The following is a 26214-nucleotide window of genomic DNA, read 5'->3' as shown; positions in this document are numbered from 1 at the left end:
GACTGTTCAGTTAGAGGACCTGTTACGAAGTATGTGCTTAAGGTCGGTTGTCAAGCAAGGTCTCTCCAAAAATAAGTTCAAAAGACGATGTTGTTGACCCTCGTGAGCTGATGCCGGACAGACGGTGACAGCGGGGACGTCCCGAACACATGCCAGAGCACGTGTGCTGCCAACAAGCCTCTCTCGCCCATCACTCACTCTCACAGTGGTGGCAGAACTATTCCGATCATTTACTAAAGTAAAAGTAGCAGTACCTCAATGTTAAGATACTCCATTACAAGTCCTGCATTCAGTATCTACATAAATAAAAGTACAGAGAACTTTCAGCCAAATGTACTAGAAATGTAAAAAAAGTAAAAGTACTCATAATGCGGACATTTGCAGAAAAAGGTTCTATTATTGTATATTCTGTGAGTGTATTTTTATTACTGATGCATTAATGAGTAAGAAGCATTTGCAGTTAATTTTTACTACGTCACATTTGTTATTGTTTTAATCTTTGTTATTTATTAATCTATAACAATACATCCAATTTTACAAGTTGGTTGAATGTTTTGTGTTTAAAAGCATTATCAGTGAGGTAACCTAACTAGCAGTCAAACAAATGTAGAGAAGTACAATATTTACCTCTGAAATGTAGTGATATATAAAGTACAACAACAATGGAGGTGCCTCAGAATACTTACAGTACTTGAGTAAATGTACTTATTTACTTTCCACCACCTCACTCAATATACACACACATACAATACAACACACTTGTACGTCCATAAAAGGATTCTGTTTAACTTGCTCCCCATAAATCTGTTTTATAAAGTGACTCCCTGCATCATGAAAAGTACTGATTGTGCCGATACTCCCGACTTGTTCTTGGCACGCTCAATGGAAGTCAGCAGTTTACACGGCGGGCACATGTTCTCCCTGTTAGTAATGTGTCCTGTCACTTAAGCTTTGACTGGAGTGACTAAAAATGGCACTGATTCTATTATGACTCATATAGGATGATAGGGAAGTGGGGACATTTGGAGGGATTAAGTTATTGGGTTTCACAACAGGCGCCAGTGATTGTCCAGACTTTAGGAGACTTCTGTATCAATGCAAAATATTAGGAGTATATATGGAGAAAATAGCTCACCAATGAGTCACCAAACAAAAAGTTCATACTTATTCATAGATCCTAGAGGGATAATAATATTCCAACATAAGTATGATATTTTGACTTGCCATGGAGTAAAAACATTGTAACTTGGAAGCATTATGGATATTTTTTTTATTCGTCATTCATACACAAGTAAAAATAGTTTTGGGTGCACAATCACACATAAACAATAATCATTTTTAAGTCAAGAAAAAAAAAAGTTTGTTGAATCTATCATTCAATGTCCTGAACAATGCACATCTAGCTTCATCATTAGATACTGTTAGATGCTGTCGTGACAGTTAACATTGTCTGCTATACAAGATTAATTAGCCTACTCTAAACAAAAGAACTTTCTCAAATGTCTTAGCAAGCACAAAAAACATGAATTCAAATCCTACAGCATTTATCTTTTGAAGACGTTATCTTTTGGATTACTCTGTTAACATTATTCAGCCGTTGGATTTAGCTCTAGAGACCAGACAAATCACCAAAGTCTTTCACTGTAGTTAAAGAGGGAAAATTCTTTGGTCCATTATTGTGGATCATTAGATATTTTCAAGAGACCAAAACATGTCTCAAGGAATGCCCAGTGGAATTGTGAAGGAGAGGTAATCTCCCACCTCCCCCCACTCTGCTCTGAAGTGCTGGAAAATAGTTATCCATGTGGTGAGTACTGCTACCCATAACAGCAACCCCAGTGCTGAGCGCTTCACATCTAGATGAAAAACACACAAGACAATTATTTGGAATTAAAACAAAGGTGTTTTATAAAGCACAACATGTGTTCTAAATCAAAGGTGTCACTAGTGGCACAAATTACTATAATATGAATACAATACAAACAATATTTTATATGTTAATGTCAGCTAGTCCGAAATATGTGATGCACATTTTGACCTTATAGGCTTATGCATAGGGATGGGCCATATGGACCAATTAATATTGTGATAATTCTCCCAGAATCTTATTTATATCAATCTGTCAAAAATCTGTCACTGAAGTATTCAAAATCCCATATTGACTCAAATAGTTTTCAGTGTTTTCTTACAGAAAGAAATTAGGTATTTTAGATTTAATGTGTATGGATACAATAATTCTATTCAAAAAACTATTATATATAGAGACATAAGAAATATATAATCATTGCCTAGCCACTAAAAAAGTCAACCTATGTCCTCCAGGATTTAGAAGAACTTCATCCCAGCAGTTTGACCATGATACAACAAAAATGCACACATAGACTGTTCAATGTGTGTACACAGAATGTAGATTCTGTAAGTAGTTTCACGTACAACTTTTGTCAAAGATATTGACTGGATTGAAAATTCAATGAGTCAACAAAATGCGCCATATAAATATTGAATCCACAGCATAACTACTGAGGGAAACTAGACGTGAACATTAAACCTACGCTTTCTAAATACATATTTTCATTCAAATTAAATAAGTGTAGCAATGGCTTGTAAAATCTCTGATATTAAAGCAGCAGTTCTCACACTTACAAGTTTTCATCTGGAGTTGTTCAGTGTAGTTTGGCTTTAGAAAGGCCTCTCGAAAAAACCACACAACATTGACCAGCCACAGGAATGGGAGGAAAGCAAAGCCACCTGAGGAAAGAGATGGAAAAAACATCCTCAATGACAACACTACTGAATTAATATTTAGGCAAATCTACTCGAGATTCCACATTATAATAAAATACATGACTTATGGAGGCAGGTGTTAACACTACTTGCAATTTACAAACCTAAGGGGAGGAAGCAAGATCGAATATGAAAATGTTTGTATAGGTACATACTCTGTCATAATAAATGTTTAAGTACTCTCACCTAAGTAGTATTTTCTGCATAGGCTGAGTTTCTCCTCATTGGGCAGTCGTTCCAGGTTCATCGTGAATTTCTTTAGATCCTGCCACAGAAAGAAAATCAAGTTACAGTGCAGAACCCGCTCGAGACAACCCAAAGACATGAAACTTTTGTGACATGGGTGATGCTGGTTATGTCTACGTTCAAGATCGATCTCCCACTGGCCTGGACATGAAAATGGTGTCAAATCCAAGCAATAAAGCAGCCTTCTATTGCTTGCTGACCTGGTTTGCATTGTCAGATGACACGAAATTCGCCTCGGGCTAACGTTAGCATTTCGTTAGCTTATCAATGTAACATTAGGTTGTTCCGACTGCTACAAACAGCCGTACAAGTAACTTTCATCGGTCTCCAGATTCTGGGCAAATTCGTTTTATAATATGGCTAAGGGACTAGCACACTGTATGTTAATGAGATAATTTACCTGATGGTTTAAAGGCCAAAAAGTCGGAGAATCGTCGCAAATAGCCTATATAGAAACAATCAAACAACACTTCCTCCACCTTCTTCTACTGAATAGCATTCTTCTTCGTCTTTCGTATTTGTTTTTTTATTGCAAGCAGACGCTAACCTGCACTATACCGCCACCTACTGTACCGGCGTGTGTGGCATGTGTGACTGCCTTCGTGCGTTTTTAGAAATGGTTTATAGGATATACCATACAGTCTATGGGATCTACTAATGGGTGGGCCTGTGTCCTGAAGATAAATAAAGTTGTCCTTCTTCCCCTTGTCTGCCCTTATCTTTATATTTAACAATAAAACTCAATTCCCTTCCAATGTAAGTCCCGAGTAGGTCCCGTCACCTATTTTACACCCAGTGCGACAAAATATTCTCATATAAAGTACGTCCACTTAATAGTTTTTTTGTCATTGAAAGATCTGAACTTATTTTGTCACACACTCTGTTCCCACATAAATTAATCTATGCTATAAAGGTGAATTATATTCCATTGCTCTAGATTTCTGCTTCTTCCTCTTCTTCATCATCAACGTCTTCTGGTGACAAAAAAGATGCTGCCATCTGCTGTATTGCAATGTTTAGAGCCAGGGCACTAAATCATGGATGTAATGCACTTAATCATCAAAATAGACTGTCAATGATGTTGTACTGTTTCTCTTTATTATGTGCCTCTGTGTTCCATCCCTTCTGCCAGATGTTAATTATGGCTGTTTTGATGAATGACTAAGTACTATGCCACTTTTATTATTGAATTGTCATTTCATGTCACAGCCGCCTTCTTTTTCCAGTTTATTGTCATGGGAGAAAATTTAATTAAACCGGGCGAAATTTTCAAATCCTTTCCCATCATGCTGATTAGTTTGATTCTCCAGTTAAGAGTCATCCAATCAATAGAGTTGGACCTATATCTGTCAAGCTAAATGGTAACGCCTGAGATGTATATGTACACGTTTATGAATGGAGAGTTGACGTACAATGACCACTAGAGGTCGACCCACTTTCCCTTCACGTTGGCGCCTCACCGAAAAAAACTCACTTTCCCTTGCAGCATTGCGGCTCCCCCCTCCCATCTCGCGCCTTCCCTCTTGTCTCTCCTCGAACTACTAGCCGTCGGTGTGTGTTGTTGTTGAAGCAATGATGGCGGCAGCGGGATGCGGATCAGCAACCGCGGCTGCCGTAGGAGGCCAAGGTGGAACCGCTACGGCCAGAGGTCGTTTTCCCGGTCGGCCTTGGTCGTCACGCAGTCGTTTGCGCTCCGAGAAGCGATGGCAACTCGGACGATCAGGCTTAGAAGCTGATGATGTGACTAACGGAGGGCCAAGGCCCGCAAACCTGGTTCTATCGTTAAACGAAGACCAGCCTCACTTGCGCTTGCTTGGGATAGAGGCGAGCCACAAGATCCTTGGCCAGGCTGGATACAGCTCTAGTGGGAGTGAAGAGGTGAGGTCCCAAACCGACCCAGGAGTTAGTATCTCTATTTCATCTTCTCACATTTTGTGTGATCGTTAAATGTGCAAGAATGAGTGCTGTCCACGGCAGTGTGACTGGTTAGTGCCATGGAGAAATGTCAACATCCCTTCGCTAGGCTAACGGTAACTTTAGCTTCAAGCTTGGTAAGCTAGCATTACATGCTAACTAATGTTAGCACAGTGCAGCTTTCCATGACATGTAATGAACAGTCGCAACACAAAATACCACTTCAACAAAGCAGCAGAGCAGTTTAAATTACATTAGCACTGTTTCATCAATTGCTCTCATGTAGGTTAAAACATTAAAGGGTGAAAACGTGAGTAGAAAATATTTTTTAAAAGCCAGTGACTGAATACGGCAATTTGTAAACAGGGGTCGCAGTTATTTCATCCATGGCCCGCTCGTTATCGGACCAGAGTAACAGCTAGCTAACAGTAGCGAACACAAAGAACGGGAAGGCTAGCGCCTCTGTATCCTGCACAACGGCTAACTGCTAACTGTTCTGTTTTCATACGCTGTCCAGATGCGGGCAGAGTTGTCTGCTTAACAAGTTTAAATAAGACAGCACACACAAATCTTGCAGGATCCTACTTGCCTGCCTAAGGTAATTGCGATATAAACACTCAGATAACTTAGTTTTCATTTCAGCTAGGTATCTTTTCTGCAGACTTAAATGCTTTCGAGAGGAAGGAATGGCTAACTGCTAGCTAATGTTACCAAGTACGATAGGTTTAAATGGTGGTGCAGAAGTGTGCCAAAGCCAGTTGCACCCTTATTGTTAGAACTTTAAGCTCCCTACTAATACACACATTGTCGTTAATGTCTAATTCTAATTCAGAAAAGTGGAGCTGTTTGTAGGCTTTCAGGTCACAACTGCAAGCATGAGGAAGATATACAGTATATAAGTGAGATCATTACAGTACTTGGAGGGAATCGGAATTACTGACGCACCTTTCCCTGCAGTTTGTTATAGGTAGTGTAACGTTAGGTGTTCGTCCTCATTGCTCAAGTCTGATTCATACAAAGACTGTAGAGTTCTGAGCATGCATGTGTTGGTAAATAATCTGGATTACATGCAACAGCATCATGAAAAGTTCAGGAAGAGTTCCCTCAAACAGCTAAAAGCATTTTTGGTTGTCACTAATGCGGGACCTATTCATGTTTAATGCATTACAACTCAGATGAGGTGAACGGAAGGATGTGGTTTGAATGTGGAATTAAAACTGTTTGTCTGTCATTGATATTTGTTTTAAAGCCTTAACCATGTAACCACTTTTTTATTATTTGACATAGCAGTTGGTCCAATATGCTAAGATAAACGTTCATTGTTATGTTAGGTGTATTGATCTGTGATCATTATGCTGGAATCCATTCTTCATAATGAACATTCAGAGACATTTTCAGTGTTTCTCCATCTACGTTATCTCTGCAGTGAATATAATTAATTCCATGCTCTGAAATTCAAATTGAATGCAATGAACTAAACATTTTAGTTATTGTTTTTGCTGTTGGTTTGGCAGTCTCCAGTAGAGTGGTGTTACATTTCTTCAGGAGTTAATGACCTGTTTTATTTTTTAAGGGAGATGACTTCAGAGGATTTGAAGCTGAGAGAAAAGGCTCCAAAGGACCTGTATGGTCACGACAAAATCCTTCCAAAGGTAAAGAAAAAATATATTGCTGCACCACATGACATGTAGTGTAATTTATGACCGACATACAAGTTAAAGTTTGAATTAAGCATGCAACACGATATTAATGAGGGTTGTTTTCTATCCTGATTTTGCATCCACTGGAGGAGCCATGGATTTTGTAATATTACATTTTTTGTTTTTTAGGTGATGCTGTCAACACAAAATCTAAACGACAAAGTGAGAAGCTACCACTTAAAACGCCAGCAGTGGAGGCAGCTATTACCCCACCTGATCCTGTAAAAGATGTAAAATCTTTGGAGGAAATGCACGGCTTATTTCCTGAAGCACAGCCTGCAAAGGATTGCAGGAAAGGTTCGAAAGGAAAAAACACTATGGTCCGACAGTCCACTAAAAGCGGAGCCTCATCAGCAGCACCGAGGATTACTATAAAGTTGGTGGCCAAAAAGAAAATGAAAACTGTAAAGGAACCTCATAAAAAGTCTGTGAAGAAGTTGAAGATAAAAGGAATTCAGGATCAGCCTAAAGCCAAGGACATTCAGGGCGACCAGATTTCAAGTGCTCACGTCAAATTAAAAACTGAACCACATGAGGATAAACATGGCACAGAAGATAAGGGAGGGGGAACAGTACCTGCAAGAAGGCGTGGGAGATCTGCTTCAAAGACAACAGAGCCTGTCTGCCAGACTAGCGCCAAAGTTGTTGTTGATGACCAAAAATCAACACTTGACACTGTAAAGGAGAGCGAGACTGTTGAGCCAAAAACAAACGCAAAGAAATTAAAGCATAAGGAAATTGTGACAGAGCAAGATTCTGAAGTTAATCAACAAGTGATTCGTAGGAGCAATAGAGTCACTAACCCACTCTCTAAAAGAATCCCAGACAGTGCAGCTGAACCAGAAAGTCTGAGTAAAAGTGATGCCATTCTTGCAGAGTCAAAGCCAGAAGTTTGTAGAACAGTGGAGGCCAAACCATCGGCAAGAAGTGACAGACGAAGGCAAAGCAAGAGGCTGAGTAAGGATGTTACGGCACCGGAAAACCATGGTCCATCATCCACAGAGACTGACAATATAGCTGTGAAATCCAGTGACAGTTGGCCTTTGAAAAACGAGGAAATGAGGGTCCCAAGTTTAAAGTTGAGAAAGATCAGAAACCCTAAATATGATGCACAGGCCAGTGGGAAGAACTCTACCCGAAAGAAGAAACGGAGAAAATTTGTCTGGAGTTTAACATTAGTGAAGGGAGGAGGTCAAACACAGGGTGCTGAAAACACTGTCAAAGTAACAGAGAAGACGGTCAGTGAAGTGGATCAGTCCACTTTTTGTGACACCAGTGTGAACAAGAGTTTGAAGGGGATGGATAAAAAGTCTAAACTGGATAACTCAGCCCCACAAGAGAGTAAAAGTACGGACAGTAATGAGAAGGTTCCCCAAGACAAGGCTGACGTGCCTCTTGAGGAAAAGTCTACTTTACAGGTGGAAGTTGAAGTGGAACACATAAATGAAACACCTCTACAAGAAACGACTAAAACGGAATGTGAGAAAGTTGTCCCACCTCTTCAGATCAAAAAGGTCTCCTCTCCTGGTAAACATAAAAGCTCAAAGCCATCCTTTTTAATTCAACAAGTTAGTCCTGTGCCTGAAAAGAAAGATGATGTTCTGAAAGATCTAAGTGAAGTTAATGAGGATAAGTCATCATGTCTGGATACTGAAGTCTCACCAACTAGGAGACTAAGGAGGAGGACATCAAGCTTGGATTCAGCACAGACAACGTCTGTCAGTCATAAGCCAGTGACCACTCAGAAACGGAGGCTTAGAACGAGTCCACAGGATGAAGAGACTCTGCAGGTGCAAGTGGAAGATTCTTCTCAGGCTTCAACCGAAGATTCCAGCTCACATGGTCTTCCTAAAAACTCCTGTCAGGTTTTGGCTGAGAACCCCTCACAGGTGACCAGTGAAAACTCCTCTGAAGTTCCTGACAAGGATTCCTCAAAGATCACTGATGACCTCTCACAGGTGCCAGGTGAAGTTTCTCCCCAGAATGTGGAGGATGAGGTAGAACCACAGATCAAAGAGGCCACACCATTACCTGTGCCTTCCAAACCTAGAAGATGTAGAAATAATAAATTAGGGAAAAAAAGGTCTGTTCAAAGGAAGAAGGCTGTTGTCGCTCCTGAAACTGCTGTCAACACAGAGTTGGCTACAGTTGAAGCTACTATCACAGAGTCAGTGCTAAAGGAAGATACACAGCCTTTAGTAACAGAGGTAACTCAGTCAGAAACAAAAGACTGCACCCAGCCTGAGGCAAAACACGACACTTTGTCAGTGGAAGAAGAGCAGATACAGCCACCGGTAAAAGAGGAAACAGACATTCAGTTGATAGATAATCAACAATCATTGGTGTCGGAAAGTCAAGCAAGTGATCCAAAAACATCGTGCCTACAAAATAAATCTCTCAAGAAAGTAAAGAAGAGGCGTAAAAGTTTGATTGGCCAGCGCCAGAAGCACAGGCACAGGAGCAGAGATGGGAAGTTTGCTCCTCTTAAATTATCTGATAATAGCCCGGAAATTGTTGAGGGGGACAGTGATGTTTCCACTCCATTGGCAGCTACCACACCGTCCCCAAGCGCCAAACTTATTGGTATACATAAAAAGTACCAAAAGACACAGTCAGGCCTTCAATTTATTGGGTCTAAAAGGCCAAAGCCACAAGCTAAAATCATTTCTAAGCTGATAGAAATAGGGCTTGACAAAGATAGTTTGAAGCAGGAAGAAACAGACACATTAGTTGATGGGGGACAAGCAGATGTTGTAGATGCCCAGCCTGGTAAATCAAAGTTTGTAAAAAACATCAAGCACTTCATTATGCCTGTTGTAAGTGCCAGATCCTCACGAGTGATCAAGACCCCGCAAAGGTTTATGGATGATGCTGGAATGTCGGTATTGCCTCGAAGAAACTCCCCAAAGAAGGGTTTACAACTGGGCTTGCAAATGCGTCCGGGAAAGAGGCGAGATGATGGGACAGACAGGGCGATATCTCCCATCTTGCCAGTTGACGAAGAGGACATATTGAGTGAAGCTCAATTGGATGTCGATCTGTTTTCAGCTCAGGACCTAGATGACGACATTGATCTAGCTGACAGCCTATTTTCTGAAAGAAAAAGTGGCAAAATTGAAAAGAAGAAGTCTCTTCTAAAGAATTCTAGTTTCAAGTGGCATCTGCCGGAAGAGTCCAGCGAGGAAGTGTATACACTGGACAAAACTCCAGAGGACAAATGTGAGGATCTGTTTTTATCTACACCAGTTAAGCCCACAGAAGTATCTACTGACTTGGATGCTCAGAAAAAGAAAAGTTCCCTTAAGTTTAACAAACAAACTGCTCACCTCAAGATTTATCAAAGGCTAAAGAAGGCACACACAGGACTTCCCAAAAGCAAGAACACAACAGAGATGGATAGTATAAGTAAACCTCCTCAGCCTCCCGTTGATTTAGCAGAAGGACTCGATGATGAGGCCATGAGCATCAGCCTTAGGCAAAGGAATACAAACGCAGAGAAGGAGAAATCCAAGCTCAAGATAGAAGACCTTGATTCTCCTGGAGTGGTGAGAAAAGTTTCTGTGTGTGTTAGGACTCTGAACTCCAAGTCCCTTGCATTTCAGCACGGTAAAGAGGAGGATTTAGCAGGGAAAGACACTGCCCAACATCACTCAGGTACGCAAAATAAAAAGCATAATTATTTAATGCTACGCAAACAACATTTGCTTTATTACTTATTATGGACTAGAAATTGGCATGTATTACTTTATATTCACAGGAGAGCTGCAGTCAGAGCAGAACGCAGTCGCAGGTGAAGGCAATTATCTTGGATCTGTGGAGAAGGGAGCTTCACAAAGAGCGCGCCTCACTGGTGCAAATAAAAGAATGTTCAATCTCCTCAGGAAAGCCAAGGTCCAACTCATTAAGATTGACCAGCAGAAACAGCTTAAGTCTTCTGGGGTAAGGTCACACGTTCTCTGTCATTTTAGACTTGAATTGTTCATTATTAGGTAAATTGTATGTAATAGGACCTGTCATAGATGAGGAAAACCTTGTAAGTGTTTGTAACGATGCAGGCTTGTATTGATGCCTTGTTTTTTCCTATTAACCCCATAGCTGTTATCTGGCCCGGCTGGCGCCAGGTCTCGAGATGTGACCTCTAAGAGACAAAGGAGGAAGCAGAGGGTTCAGCTTGATGCTGATGTTCCAGTCAAGACAGAGCCACCTCAAGGACAAGTAAGTGTACAAATCAATAGGCAGAAATTGATGCAACTAAAAGTCTTGTTTCTCTCTTTAATTTTACCTATGTTTATTGTTCTTAATTTAACTCCTGCTACAGTCGAAATGGAGCAAATGAAAACATTCTCTGTTAAGTGTACCCCCTGTCAATTCCTGCCTCTTTACATCAGTGCATCTATCCTGATCTGATTTTTCATTTTCATTTTCACTTTGTTTTTCCAGCCACAGCTCATCTCCCCGCTGTGCCAGGAGTTCCGTAGAGCAGGAGGTCCACGTATCAAGCATGTGTGTCGTGCTGCCTCTGTGGTGCTGGGGCAGCCTCGAGCCTTGGTACCAGATGACATTCCCAGACTTAGCGCCTTGCCTCTGCATGAAAGAACTGGCATTTCCCCCTCAGACATCACTAAAGGTAAGCGTAAACTGATTGGTAGTCTGGCTTTTTTAGACATGCTCATAAAATATCTCATGACTTGATGGCAGCAGCAGCAGTAGTGGTAGAAGTGGGGATTTGTACTAGTTTCAGCTTCTCTATCCTGGCAGAGGATGAAGGAGTAGAGAAATTTGATTCTTTCTTTTAAGCAGACAGATGCTTTGAACCAGAATGCATCAGTGTAATATATGAATAATTACACCCCTATTCTTTAGGTATCTATGTTTCAAAATGATGGGCTGGGCGTGAGTCAATGTCCAAACCAAAAAAAGGGCCACCAAACTATCTGCTACTGCAACCTCATCTTGAAAGGTGAATGATGAACTACTTAACTGAGTAACGGATGTCTATTGTTGTTGCAGATATTGGGTCTCCCTCTGAATCAGACAGTCCTGGACTGACAGATCCAAAGGTCACCAAGGTCAAAAAGCCGTCTAATTTTATGAAACGGAAAGGACTCGGGCCGTTTGGGTATCGCTCTCGGAGGTGTGGCGTATGTAAAGGCTGCAACCACGAGGATGATTGTGGGAAGTGCATGAACTGCCTTGACAAACCGAAGTTTGGCGGTCCCAATACCAAACGGCAGTGTTGTGTGTAAGTTGTAGTATACTTAATTCTTAGTTGTAGTGGAGCGCATCACTGTTTTTAAAGATAATTAATCTGTTTGTTTTTTTTAATCATAAGGTATAAGAGATGTGATCAAATTGAAGAGAGAAAAGCACGCAGGCTAAGCGGAAGAACAGCACCCAAAGGTAATTTTTCACTTGAGCGTGCAACTAAATGTTGTAATACTTCCATAACATTCAGCGTGTCAGCTACATGCCACCTCTTTTTTTTTTTAAAGGTGCCTCTAAACGCCGGCGATCCTCTCTCAGCGGGGGTCATTCGAGTAATGACGAAGGGAATGAGGGTGCTGCAGACTCACCATCTGGTCTCCAGGGTGACAGCCACAGTCCGTCAGTAAGGAAGCAGCCAAAGCGTGTTGTGAAACCCCGTGTCTACTTTGACCTGGTGGACTACGACTCTGATCTAGATGACAAGGCTGTCCAAAGCTCTACTTCGCCAGCCAGGAGAAGGGGAGCCGGACACCGTTTCAGTCAAGGTAAATTAACATTCAGAAACCAGATGAGATTTATGCTGCAGTTGAGTATTTTTATTCTTAATTACACAGATAAGTATCTGCTTACATATAATGTAGAGTTGTAGTCTTTAATTTCTTTGAACTTATAGAACGTTTTTTCCAGGAGTATCAAGCCTTGTGATGTGCCTATTAATAATACATTTTGTCTTTTCTGTCCTCAAAAGACTTTATTTCACTGGATGGATTCCTTGGAGACATTTCAGATGATGAAGTCAGGCATCGAAAGTCCAGCTCACACCGTGTACCACCAGGTCGACGTAAGCCTGAGAAGGTGGGTAATTCTGAGTGTGATCAGTCGACACAACTTGTATCTGTGGCAGTTTTTTTGATTTGCTCTGTCACACAATAAGTCTCAATGCTGTGCAAACATTTCAAAAAGGTCTGCTGGCCGGCACTGGCACACTGCATTGATTGATCCCAATTAATATCATATTGTCACAATCACCAACGACACCAACCTGCCAATTATGTCTCTGAAAACATGCTAAATGCTGAGAAACCCCCTCATTCCTTCCTGTTTCTTTTTGCAAATCCAGGACGTGCTGTCTATTTCTGGAATGTATATTTTTCCAAAATAAATGTCTGCACTTCTGGTAGCCAGTAGTTCTAGTTCTTGTTCAGCCACTCCTCAACTAAGGTGTATACTACAGTGATGTCTTCCACATTATTTCAATCGGTGCGTGGTCTTTGAGGCAACTCAAATATGGCTAATGTGCCCAATTGTCTTGGCCTCAGAAGCATCATTTTGAGTCATACGCTTTGCCGCTTTAAGTCACTGCATCTCCTGACAGAACACCACCTAACAAGTTGTCGTCAACTCAAGTAACGTTCACTTAACCTGTCTCTTTCCTCTCCTTCGGTCCAGAGCCCCCCCCCCCCCCAGGAAAAACCCTGGTCGAAGTATATTAGCACTTTTAAGTGTGTCCCTTACTGCTCACATTCATGTTATTGGTTGTTTCTCAGGGTCCTTTGGAGCAGACTCCACCCAGTGTCCTGGCTGCCCTAGCCCATGGGTTTGAGCAGAGAGATGTTGAGTGTTCTAAACCTACTCACAAAATCAGGGTTGACTTCAAGGTAGGTCACTTGTTGCAGTACGTCACATATATTGTAATATTAACACACTTTGTATATGATGATGTTCAGTGGTTAAAACATCCAGAACTCCTGTTTGGTGCCACCCATTCTGTAACCAACAGAGCTAGGGGTTTAAAGTTTTAACATATTTGTTTTTTTCAAACGTTAGTCATTCCACAGAAAGTGTATTAATCTCAGAGTGCTGAGATTACTCGAAGTCACGCATGTAGTAAATTAAAGCCATTGTAATTCACTACATAACATTATTATTTTTGTCCACTAGAGGTCAGTGCATATTTCTTTATTCCAAATTATATATACTGCATGACTTTTGTGATTCAGCTGATCTCTTCAATGACGCATTTTAACCATAGAGCAACATTTTTCCACTATTCATATATCGCAACTGAAACATGATGGAGATTATACGTAGCTGTATGTTTTTTCCCAAATAATAATGGTCAGCAGACATGGTATTATGCTGGTAACTACTGTAAGCAGTCTTTTCTCAGCTGTTAATTATGTTGTGTACACGGTGTCTTTGTTTTCAGGAGGATTGTACTTTGGAGAATGTCTGGAATATGGGTGGTTTAAGTATATTGACCTCTGCGCCAATCATGCCACCCTATGTATGCTTCCTTTGTGCCAGTAAAGGGCAACATGAGGTAACTACTTCATACATTTTGCTCTATTTTAATAGAAATAGTTGATCTGTTTTTTTGCCTCTCCTACTATCTTAAATTTGTGTTGAGCTAGTGACTGATAAGGTTCTTACAGTTGTGTTGTAGTAAAACATAACACCAAATGATACAGAGGAAAAAAGCTTGAATCTCATATCAGGAGGTTTATATAATTTTGACGGCAATTTTCAAATTCAAAAAAGTTTTGTTTTTGTGAATTTCTTTTTGCAGATGCTGTATTGCCAAGTATGCTGTGAGCCCTTCCACCAGTTTTGCCTTGAACCAGCGGAGCGCCCCTCTGAGGAGAACAAGGAAAACTGGTGCTGTCGTCGCTGCAAGTTTTGCCATGTGTGCGGCAGAAAAAACAAGCACTCAAAGGTACAGCCTGCTAATTTGTCTGCTATATTTTCCTTCTCAGTATTAATGTAGCTCAGTCAGTAAGCAACACATTTCATGTCTTCCTCAGCCGTTGTTGGAGTGTGAACGATGCCAGAACTGTTATCATACTTCCTGCCTGGGACCCAACTATCCGAAACAAAACAAGAAGAGGAAAGCTTGGGTGGGTTCATACAAAGTCATTTATGTTTACTGTAAGGATGCTGAGGTTGGAACATATTGATTGCTAGTCCTAATATGATGGTTTCTGTGCAGGTTTGTATGACATGCATCAGGTGTAAAAGTTGTGGCGTTACACCGGGGAAGAGTTGGGATACTGACTGGAACCACGACAAAGGACTCTGTCCAGACTGTTCAAAACTCTATGAATTGGGTGAGGATTAAGCCTTGAGTGCATTTGGGGATCTGTCAGCTCCTTTTATTGTCTACCAACATTACCAGTCTATTTTGAGGCTAATCTTTTCTGAATGCTTCTTTCTCTCAAAAGGTAACTACTGTCCAATCTGCTTCAAGTGCTATGAGGACAATGACTATGACAGTCAGATGATGCAATGTGGCACCTGTAACCACTGGGTACATGCCAAGTGTGAGGATCTAACAGGTGATTGTTATTCTTTATCTCTTTGAGGATGAGAGTGCCAGCGATGGCATCATGCTGTATGTGCACATGATCTAGTGAAAATGTTTTCTATTGTGGGTTCCTGTTTTCTTGAAAATGCAGAAGAAATGCTGTAGGTATGTGAGCAGATGTTGGCTAGAAATTAATTTCACTAAACCTCCATTGCTAAATTCCATGTCTCCTGTAAAATTATTTCAGATGAGCTGTATGAGATCCTGTCCAGCTTGCCCGAGAGTGTAGTGTATTCATGTCGGCCATGTAGTGTGACCCAGCCCAGTGCCTGGAGAGAGCTGCTCTACATTGAGCTCAGGGCCGGGGTGGAAAAGGTGCTGGCTTGCTTGCTTTCCTCTACCCTCACCCAGCACCTTGTTACCTGCTCACAGGTAGGAGACCCAGCTTTGTTTTTTTATGAATCAAACGTACCATGTGACAAAAAAGATGGTCACATGATGTGTTTATGTTAGAGTTATTGCAAAACTTAAATTTAATCAAATTCAGTTACTAGATGGTGCTACTGTTCACTGGATCTTTTGTATTAGTACTGCTGTAGCATGTCAAATTTGCTCTGGTTTCTGCTGCAGTGTGAGAAGTTGGTTGATCCTGATGGTGGAATAGAAGGACATCCAGCCTGTGACCTCCGAGCTGTAGGCAAGAAGTTTGACAAAGGCCTTTATACCACGTTGGTGAGTACACAACCTCTTATTAAGTGTCTAAACACACACTAGATCCTATACACCTGACAGCAATAAGACTTTATGATATGCAAGACTTCAAGCCTCACAGGAAACCAGGGGGCTCAGACAATATAATGTAACTGACAACCAAAGTTCAAGAATAGGCACCAGCCCTCCCTCCCACTGTAACATACAGTATTGTAGGATGATGGTCTCATGCTGTATGTTAGGAATGCCCCTAATAGTGTTTCTGCATCTGGGTGTTGTTCTGCAAGGCATCATGCCTGTACAGTGGTGTATTACGTAATGGATACAAAAAAAATGTTTTTTTTGCAGAAAATGTTCCATGAAGATGTGGTTCAGGTGGTGCGGAAGAGGCTTGAGCAAGAGGAGGACCTTCCAGAGGAGCAGAGACCCACTGCCCTGGCACGCTCTTACTACTTAAAGGTACCAAAAAAGTAGTGCCAAGATTACTGAGAATTGTCTGTTCATTTATTATTTATATTTAATTGTTATGCTGCTAATGGGAGTGTGAGAAACTGCAAAGTGAAGCTATGTACTAGTTTAAGATATGCTTGTGAGTGAGCATTTATAATTGACTCATGATTTGTCTCTTTAGCTCCTTGAGGAGGTATTTAATTGGTTCAATAGCCAAGACCCAAAGGTGTGGAACCCTTGTACCAAAGACTTGCCCATGTGAGTAATGGCTTCCATTTACTGGTTTGTTTATAAGTGTATATTCATTTGAAAATTACTCTTTGCATACATGGCTTATGCCAAAAATAATGAAGCACATTCATTTTTGAAAACTAACGATGTTTTAAAAGTACTATGTGGAGGTAGTCCTTCATCATAATTTTGTATTTGGTGTACTGCATACCTACTTGTATACATATAAAGTTACAAGCACTGTTCTGTTTTTCCATGGCATCAAAAGAAACATTTCCTAGCCTTTGAACTCTTTCTTTCTTAAATAGGGGGATGCTATCCAATGCTGTTCATCCTCCTACAACGGAGCATGTTTACGCCCAGTGGCAGGAGAGGGAGGAGCTCTTGTCCAGTGCTTCACTGGGGCTCCTACAGGATGACAACGGCCAAAGCTTGGATGTAAAGGAAGAAGAGGCAGTTTCTCCGATGTCTGGGGAGCCAACAAGCCAGAACCACTTCAAAACCAGCAGGGCTGTGAGGCTCAAATTCAAAGGTAATGCTGGCAATTCAGAAGAGACAATGGTAGAATTGGCTAGTCATTTTTTTTAATCTTGTGCAGTGTTTGGCCTTTAAATCTTAAATGTTGTACATTTGATTAGGGAAAAGGGGCCGACTTTCAAAAGCTGATTTAGACACCGGATGGTCTAAGGATGATGAGAGACAGTGTTCGTTGTGCCAAAAATATGGAGACCTCAAACCTAATGTAAGTAATGCATTAAACATGAAAATGAACCATAGTTAATAGTAAATACCCAGCTTAGAGAGTAAACTGCTTTTAATACTGTGCACACAGCATTAATTGGTTACTCCAAGGGGATTCACAAATTCCTTTGTGTCTTTGTTTTGTAGGAAGCAGGCAGGTTGCTGTACTTGGGCCAGAATGAGTGGGCACATGTCAACTGCTGTCTGTGGTCAGCTGAGGTGTTTGAAGAGGAGAATGGCTCTCTACTGCATGTACACAGTGCTGTCACAAGGGGTCGCTTGATGGTTGGTTAATCTACCTTTATAAATTGATTTACCTGTTAGTTTAATCATGTGTATTCCCAATATTATGAGCAATCTGAGTTGCTCATAAACAAATATCCACTCTCTATAATTGATTCCTTTTCCTTTTAATACTCTGACTCTTTACATTTCATCCTTTGCCCCCATCAATCCCTACCCCCTCTTAGCGATGTGAACGCTGCAACCAGACGGGAGCCACAGTGGGCTGCTGCCTGACATCTTGTCAGAGCAACTATCACTTCATGTGTGCCCGCTCCCGTCACTGTGTGTTCCAGGATGATAAGAAGGTCTACTGCTATAAACACAGACAACTCATCAGTGGCAGGGTAAATTCTACCCTTCCAACGTGTCTCTTACCGTATGAGTTTAAAGGCTTGGAATTTGATTCTGAGTTGTGTTATCACTTGTTTTCCTTTTTTGTACAGATGATAACTGGTCAAGAATTTGAGGTGAACCGCAGGGTGTATGTGGATTTTGAGGGTATCAGCCTTCGCCGAAAGTTCTTGACTGGACTGGAACCAGAATTAATCAATGTGATGATTGGTAAGCACCTTTCTCTTAGCTGGTTTCCTATTCACTCCTTGGTAGTTACTCATATGAGTTTACCTTTAACTAATAATTGGTATCCACATTGTTACTACACAGGTTCCTTACAGATAGACAGACTGGGTGTGCTGACAGAACTTTCAGCTAGCAAAGGAAAACTGTATCCAGTGGGTTTTCAGTAAGTTTTTATTTTATTTCAAACTTAATTACGTAAATAAATCATATTTGAAACATGGAATGAAAAGCACTTTTAAACTTTGTTTGTCCTTCCAAAGGTGTTCTCGTTGGTACTGGAGTACAGTTAATCCATTGCGTCGGTGCAAATATACATGTACAGTCCGGGAGGTCCGGCCTGTTGTCCCTGAGAAGCCTGTTGAGGAGATGCCTGACCAAGGAGACAATCACACCATTGCTCACAGCCCCTGTCAACTACGTGGTGCGTGTTTTACGACTGAAAAACTGAACTACATTAGGAAGTGATTTACTGTAAATGGATAGATGAAGATACTAATAACTATACTATAAACCACTTTTATGAATCTTCAGAATCTGAAGTCCAAGAGACTGATATAACAGAACCCCAACCCCCAACGGATGAAACCTTTGTCCCAGGACCTCCCCCCAAGTCAGATCATGGTACAAGGCCAAAGATTCCCAGCTACCCCCAAACCAGGAGACCAGCTGGAGGAATGTCCCGACCTCTGCCATCCCCAGGTAAAATTAATTTGAAACATTTTTTGGTAAGAATTATTTTAATTCACTAACAAAAAATATGTTGATCCAATCAAAAGCACATAAGTCTCAAGCTGTGGATTCATTCTGATTTCCTTTTAGGATTAACCCAGTTGAAACCCCACCACATATTAACCATAAGTGATCTGGAGGAGACTCGAAGGGTTCGTCGCCACAGCCCCCACTCGCAGACAACAGGCCCCCGCGGTCACATGTCCCCACCTCCTCTTGGCCCTCCGCCTGGACCAATCACCCTCCGTGCTGGAAAATCCTCCCTTCCCACTTCCCCACTGTTCCCACTTGGTGCTACAGACAACCTGATAAATTCTCCATCATCCCGCCCAGTTGGAGGTAGAAGTGCTTCCTCAGTCCGATGCCCTGGGAATACAATGACCCATTGTACCTCAGCTTTCTTTCCTCAGTCTACCTGGCAGGACAGTGCGGGCAGCTTTCCCTCTCCAAGTCTGTCTTTCTCTTCACCCATTCAACATCTACCCAGAACTCGATTGTCATTTGATCTGAGCCAGTCAGACTCAGTTGAGGTGCCGCACAACTTCTTAGCTTCACCAGAACCTGAAGATGTCTCTCCAGCAAATGGTACATCACCGCAGGGGCACTTGGACCAACAGAAGGGTGAAGAAGAATTTCCCTACGGTTCATTCCACAAGGATCCCAGCATGAGTCTTGGCCAAGAGATGAGGACAGAGTTGGAGATTGAAGAGACACTCCTAAATGAAGGTGTGGCAATGAACTGTGGGGGGCAAATAGTGGTGGAAGGTGATGATCAGGAAGAATTCTGGGGAAGAGCCCAAGAGGCACACAAGAGGAAGACTCTTGTTGCCAACCTGCCACGGTCTGCAGCCTCAGCCAGGGATGACTTAGGCAACACCTCCTCTGATGATGATATGGAGCACTATTTTGACTTCTCACGGACAATAGTCAGCTGTCCCGGATCAAAAGATCATTCCAAGTCTCCCTCCTCCCCTTCCTCCCGGCCTATGGCTCAGCTAGATGGTGTAGATGACGGTACAGAGAGTGATGCAAGTATAGCGACCAACGATGATCCTCAGAAAGTTGAAGGTTCTAGTCAAGGTCAGATACAAACCAAAAACCTAAATAATAAAAGTGTCGCTGAATCGGAAACTACAAACTGCACACAGGCTGTTCAGAGTCTGTTCCCAGAAGCATCATCCAATGAGAAGCACACTGATTTGTCATCAGTCACCATCTCAGTTTCCAGCAAAAGACCTACAGATAGTTCACCTCAAGATCCACCTAAATCATATGATGTTTCTCCACACATTTCCAGAAGCTATCCACTCAAAGAGAAAAGTACTGACACTCTGTTAGTAAATCAGGAGACCGTGCTTCCTACTCCAGTTCATGATGCTCTGCCTAACTTACTCACAAAGGTGCCTGAGACCTCAAATTCTGAGGACTTATTCCAGGGTTCCAGTTTAGCATTTGCCTCTGGAAGACCTCTTGTTCTTGAGAGATGTGACATTAGTCCACACTTAACTGAGATGGTTCCTTTGCTTGAAGGCACACAGCTTGAGACCCAACAGTCTGAAGCTTGTAAACCCCTGAACTCAGAGCCTGACAGCAGCCAATTTGTGTCATCAACTGAGGGGACTACTGTGTTAATGAACCACTTATCAGCTAATACAATGGAACCCTCATTAGCAAATTCTGCTGATAACAGTCAGGGCGCCCTGCTGGATCTTCTTCAGCCCTCCCCTTTAATGTCTACAAATGTACATACCCCTGCTCAAGGCCTTGTAGACTCTCTGCAGGTGTATTCCTGTTTACCAGGTTTCAGTCAGCCTCCTCTAACAAGTATCACACTTCAGCCAGTAACATCCTCACAAGAGTCACCAACCTTCCCATCCATGGAGCCTTCGTCTACTAAACTAACCACCCTCAGTCCTGTTGGAGACTTGACACAAACACTGCTAAATGTTGCCCCTCGAAACGATCCAGTGTTATCAGCTACATCAGGCACTTGTCCCCCAGCAGGAACTTGTGGAACTGTCACTCTACCTATCTACTCCACACAAACACAGCCATTGGGTTCTACAGCTGTCACCATCGTTTCTTCTTCTGCATCAATATCGTCTCTCTCTGGACTGTCAACACAGTGTTCAGCTGCTCCAACACCAGTCCAAACCACCTCAGCCCCTGTGATCTTAAATGGTTACAGCTCGTCATCTGTGCAGAAGGAAGCTACATCTGGTCACACTATCTCCATCAACTTTTCTACACCCAGGCCAGCTTTAGAACATCAACAGCCAGTGGTTCCCCAGGCCTTACCTGGACATGCTATTCTTACTGTGAAGGAGGTGGGAGGTCCAAATGTTGATCCTACACCACATGTCTTGCTGGTGAACCGCCTTGGACAGATATTTGTGAAGAACCCAGAAAGCAACACTTTCCAGCTTCCCACTCCCAACTCCCCCTCCTACAACTGTGTCACTCAGATTGCCAGCCTTTTGCAAAGCAATGCACTGTCAGCCACACTAGCAGCCGCTGGTAACATGACTCCACCCCCCGGGGCCAATGTGACAGCAGCAGTTCTTCCGTCGGTTACACCAACAGCTCAGAATCCAACCACAATTACACAGCTGCTTACTCACAATAGCAATGGTGCAGCGGCATCAGTTAATGTGAAGAAGCCAAGAAAGAATACAAAAATATCAACAACTGTTCCAGAGTTGAAAAAAACAAAGAAAAAGAAGGAGTCTAGTTCATCCAAAAAATCCAAGTCCTCCAAGGCCTCAGGGCAGCCTGCTCTGTCGACTGAGAATCCTCCCATGACTCCTGCTGAAAGTGCTCAAGCAATTATCAATCAAGCAATGGCAAGTAACTACACTCCCAAGTGGAGTGGGCTTCGAACACTAAGCCCATCCTCACTGGTTTTGCCACCTGGCCTATTAATTGAACCAGAGCCTCCAGTGTCTCCTCACTCTCCATCACCAACACCAGCACCAGCACCAGCTCCAGCTCCTGCACCCCGCCCTCGCACCCACGTTCGCATGAAGAGAGTATCTTCGCTTTCAGACCGTATTGTCACAAAGAAGTCTAAAGTTGACTTTCTACAACCAGAGCCCATCAGTGAGGATGAGGAGCACCGCAGACCTACCTTTCCAAGCATCTCCAGCAGGGCTTCCGGAGTCCGCATCAAGACCCCAACAGTGAAGGGAGTACTAAACCTGGACGACTTAAAGGAGGAGCATAAAAGCGACTCTAATAGCTCAGGGTAAGATTTTACTTATCTTAAATAGGGCTGATTATTTTCGTTATCGATTATTTAACAAAGAAAAGGCAAATCTTTACATTTGTGTTTAAAAAACCTTTGTACTCTTATCTTTCTCAGGTCAGAGTCTTGGGATATTTTGTCTCAGGGCGAACAAGGCAAACAGAATGCTTGGGAACCAGTGGGACACAACACCCTGACTGACTGGAAGAAATACTCTGGTATTCTTGAGATTTAACTGTGGAATTTAATGATTTCTATGAATGAACGTATGATGTGACACTAACTAATAGATGGGACTTTAAAGTGCTTCTATGCTCTTTAACCTGGCTAAAATTGTGGCCACAACATTTAAGAATAGTGTGCAAGACTGACTGTATGAATTGTGTTTTGTTAGGTGCTGCTTTTACCTCAGATGATGAACCACCACGGTCTGACGAGGATGAGGAATGTCCAACTAACAGAGACCAGCCACACTTAAAATTTGAGATAACCAGCGATGATGGTTTCAGTGTAGAGGCAGACAGTATTGAGGGTAAGGCTAATATTGCATAAGAAATATTTCCCTCAAAAGCCTTCAGATTATCTATCATGTTCTCAAAATAATAACGTTATTATGTTCATTGTATTCACTTTGTGACACTTCATTCTCAACTTTACCTTCAGTGGCTTGGAAAGCAGTGATAGACGGGGTGCAGGAGGCACGAGCAATTGCAAGGTTGCGACCTCTAACCTTTCAGAGGATCACTGGTACCCATATGGTGGGTCTCATCCATGATGCAGTGGTGTTCTTGTTGGAGCAACTTCAAGGAGCCCACCGCTGTCAACGCCATGCCTTCCGTTTCTTCAAACAGTTCAGCCAGGAGGACGACCTTCCTGTTAATCCCAGTGGCTGTGCCCGCTCTGAGCTGTACCTTAGGTATGTACCAATTACTGTTACAGTGTACTAACAAACTCACAGCAATTAACCAATCAATTCTGATTCACTGATCAGTTTTGATTATGTATCTTGAGTCTTATCTTACTGAATCTATTCTCTAGTTCTTTTTTTCTACATGTGAGAGGAAAAAGAGTACAGCATTACAAATGATTAAAAATAATGTGAGGTTTTACTTTTTGTATTTGACTTTTTTGCATGTCGACTGATGTTTCCAGACTCATCTAGACCTGATATAATTTTCTCTTTTCTCTTAACAGGAAGTCCACATTTGACATATTTAACTTCCTAGCTTCTCAGCATAGACAGCTTCCTGACATTGGACCTTATGATGATGAAGAAGATGAGGTTCTTTTGAAGTCTACAAGGTCAGGCATCACTCATTTAGTTGTACATTTTTCCTGGGTTAAAATGTAGTCTTAACGCTTTCAAAAGCACCTTGCTGTTTCATTCGAAAAAGAAGTTTTGCTAAGTTTACAACTTACCTAATGTTTTCTCCAAGTTTGGTGAATTGTTTTCTGCTCTTCCTCTTAGACGGGCTACTAGTTTGGAGTTGCCCATGGCCATGCGCTTCAGACATTTGGAAAGGACATCCAAGGAGGCGGTAGGCGTGTACAGGTTAGCACAGAACTATATTTGCAAACAGGAACCCTGCAGTACTGTAGAACTACAAATCAGTGTTTTATAACATCTTTCCTTCGTCAGTTTAAAATTATCTAACTGACGTATATAGTGTATAAGACAGGTGTTTCAAATCAGTTCACAGGGCAATTAATGTGAACATAGCCAGGTCTCCACATTTCATGAATGAGCAAATGAGTAAAAATCGCCAAGTAGTTTACGAAAGAATATAAATATAATGTATACAGTGTAGCTAAGCTGTTTATCACAGAGAGGCCTCTGGCATGTCAGACTGCTTACAACAGCTGTTTCCCAGATGGGCCATTAGTTTAATGGGGGAAAACCACAGTTTGAAAACTAAACCACAACGTCTTGGCCTGAAGACATGTGGGAGGTTCTTCCCATAAAGTGAGATTGCTTATTTTCCAGCCCTCATTTGCTCACATGACTCATGTTAATACTGAATTTACTGTATTTGTATTTTGTACCTTTTTTAAATAGCCATGAATTTTGGGAAGTTCACATCCAGAAATTGGCTTGAGTCTGCACCTCGGCAGACTCCATGATGCAGTTGACACATCATCACTGTTGGCATCTTGAGCTACCCAGCAAATGATCTAACCAATGCTGACCTTTGTGCATTTGTCGCAGGTCTGCTATCCATGGGCGTGGTCTTTTCTGCAAGAGGAACATTGAAGCAGGGGAGATGGTTATTGAATATGCAGGCATCGTCATTCGCTCAGTGCTCACTGACAAAAGGGAGAAGTACTATGACGGCAAGGTTGGTTGGATTTCTGTTGCTTTGATCAGTTTCATTTTAATGTAGGTCAGTTATCTACAATAATTGAAGGTTACAGTTGAGAAAGGTTAGAGGATGTATCAGCGGGTTTCATTTTTGCCTTCGCAGGGCATTGGCTGTTACATGTTCCGCATTGATGACTTTGATGTGGTGGATGCAACCATGCATGGTAATGCAGCAAGATTCATCAACCACTCCTGTGAACCTAACTGCTACTCGCGAGTGATCAACGTGGAAGGCCGAAAGCATATCGTCATCTTTGCTCTTCGGAAGATCTACAGAGGGGAGGAGCTCACCTATGACTACAAGTTCCCAATTGAAGACGCCAGCAACAAACTCAACTGTAACTGTGGGGCCCGGCGATGTCGGCGTTTCCTCAACTGAGACATCCCTCGTATAAAAAGGGGAGGATCCTGTTTACTAGTAAGCCTTAAATTAAGGTGGCACTGGATTGGGCTTGGGGAGGCAGTGGGAAGTCCGCACAGCAGGGGAATTAGCCACTATGAGACCAGTCAGGAATATTTGGCGGTTCAAAAGTGATGTGCAGACATTTTATGGATTGGAGTAGAAGATGAAGAGGAGGAGAACCTGCACAGAGAATGCATTAACTTTTGAAAAGATTCTTGCCTGACTTGCCTGACTTGCCTGTTTTCACAAGGTATGTGTGCTTGTGAAGTGTTTAGATGTACAGGTGGCACAGCAGATAATATTGTGGAAGAAGTGGTTTTGGTGTTCAGGAGAACAGGACCAGATATTTATAATGTAGGGGGTTTCCTGTGTCAGTATGGATGACACCAACAGAATTTCTTTGAAGCCTTATCTGTTTGAATCATTGCTGAAAACCTATAGCCAGGCTTTGAGAGATTCCTTTTTATGTTTTATTCATTTCTGGGGGGTATGTGTGTCTATAGTACACTTGTAATCATGATTGCTCCATCCTCCAGTGATGGGAACATTATAGCCCCATCCGTGCAGTGGTGAAGTCAGTTCTTGAGCCATACATTCACCCAAACCTTTATTTTTGTGTTTTATCTTACATTTAACACTTCTCATGTTGTTAATATTTCCTCTTTTTAGACTTATTTTTTTCATGAATAACAAAACAACCATGGTGCTAAGCTTTGAAAGGTCTTTAAAGTCTTTAGTTGGACTTTGGTGTCCTGCAAATCAGGAATTGTTTAGCTGTTAATTCACCCTGCTGAGACCATTTATCTTAAATTTATGCACTCAAGCAGTACTCTTATCGTCATTGAAATATAAAGTGTCTGCTAAGTTTCACACTTTAGATCTGCTGTTTTTCACCCACTCCTTTCCTGTGGTGGGTTTAAAATACATTATTGCCATGTAACGGTTCCAGTCAGTAACATAGTGTCATTTTTTTTTCTTGTACTTTCATGTATAGTGTATGTAGCAAACACTACCCAAGCCAAAAGTGAAGAGTTGTGGTGAATATCAGTTTTTAAATATATATTTTATTACTCTCATGGCAGATGCTCATTACCTATTGCAATAAGGCTTTGCTGCCCTACAGTTGCACATAAATAACCATCAAACATACAAGTTATCTTCATCTTTATGAAACCTGCTACAGCTTATCTCGTAATCAGGTAGAGCACCGGTATAAAGCGTCGCCACTGAGTGTGTGTATTCAGCTCCTGCACCAGACTTGTTGAGAACACCGACTTTCTAGATGTTGTTGTTGCAGAAAACAGTCAAGTCTAAAATGGAGCTGAGAGA

The 26214-nt window shown here is 41.9% G+C and overlaps 2 protein-coding genes across 2 annotated transcripts; one reads left to right on the top strand and one right to left on the bottom strand.

Annotated features, from left to right (window-relative positions):
- Positions 1-1253: 1253 nt before the first annotated feature.
- On the bottom strand, positions 1254-3528 carry psenen (presenilin enhancer, gamma-secretase subunit). Its single transcript, XM_070911379.1, has 4 exons — positions 3431-3528; positions 2971-3049; positions 2644-2748; positions 1254-1856 (listed from the first exon to the last, which is right to left on the bottom strand). The coding sequence occupies exons 2-4, from the start codon at positions 3029-3031 to the stop codon at positions 1717-1719; spliced, it is 306 nt and encodes a 101-aa protein (XP_070767480.1). The 5' UTR covers positions 3032-3049; positions 3431-3528; the 3' UTR covers positions 1254-1716.
- Positions 3529-4602: 1074 nt separating this feature from the next.
- Positions 4603-24938, top strand: kmt2bb (lysine (K)-specific methyltransferase 2Bb). Its single transcript, XM_070911365.1, has 36 exons — positions 4603-4932; positions 6518-6596; positions 6774-10298; positions 10402-10583; positions 10740-10859; positions 11085-11271; positions 11655-11886; positions 11977-12044; positions 12137-12394; positions 12598-12704; positions 13397-13507; positions 14059-14172; positions 14419-14565; positions 14654-14746; positions 14839-14956; positions 15071-15184; positions 15401-15585; positions 15784-15885; positions 16213-16323; positions 16496-16572; positions 16854-17077; positions 17184-17287; positions 17434-17571; positions 17757-17915; positions 18015-18132; positions 18235-18313; positions 18411-18571; positions 18682-18849; positions 18970-22123; positions 22241-22341; positions 22518-22655; positions 22787-23039; positions 23318-23425; positions 23592-23675; positions 24330-24459; positions 24586-24938. Exons 1-36 carry the CDS (start codon positions 4603-4605, stop codon positions 24859-24861), a joined length of 11655 nt encoding a protein of 3884 aa, XP_070767466.1. The 3' UTR covers positions 24862-24938.
- The last annotated feature ends 1276 nt before the right edge of the window (positions 24939-26214 follow it).

Source organism: Enoplosus armatus, chromosome 9 (genome assembly GCF_043641665.1).
Source record: "Enoplosus armatus isolate fEnoArm2 chromosome 9, fEnoArm2.hap1, whole genome shotgun sequence".
Lineage (NCBI taxonomy): Eukaryota > Metazoa > Chordata > Actinopteri > Centrarchiformes > Enoplosidae > Enoplosus > Enoplosus armatus.
The sequence above is the reverse complement of the archived record's forward strand: the minus strand, read 5'-3'. Positions and strand labels throughout refer to the sequence as shown.

What these genes read in the sequence shown, in the direction of transcription:
- psenen (XM_070911379.1), bottom strand. Translation starts at nt 3,031, where the DNA reads ATGAACCTGGAACGACTGCCCAATGAGGAGAAACTCAGCCTATGCAGA. An exon ending in ATGCAGAAAATACTACTTAG is followed by an intron (nt 2,749 to 2,970) that starts GTGAGAGTACTT and finishes CTCTTTCCTCAG; the next exon opens with GTGGCTTTGCTTTCCTCCCA. An exon ending in ACAACTCCAGATGAAAACTT is followed by an intron (nt 1,857 to 2,643) that starts GTAAGTGTGAGA and finishes TTTTTCATCTAG; the next exon opens with ATGTGAAGCGCTCAGCACTG.
- kmt2bb (XM_070911365.1), top strand. Translation starts at nt 4,603, where the DNA reads ATGATGGCGGCAGCGGGATGCGGATCAGCAACCGCGGCTGCCGTAGGA. An exon ending in CGGACACCGTTTCAGTCAAG is followed by an intron (nt 12,395 to 12,597) that starts GTAAATTAACAT and finishes TGTCCTCAAAAG; the next exon opens with ACTTTATTTCACTGGATGGA. An exon ending in CTGTATCCAGTGGGTTTTCA is followed by an intron (nt 18,314 to 18,410) that starts GTAAGTTTTTAT and finishes GTCCTTCCAAAG; the next exon opens with GTGTTCTCGTTGGTACTGGA.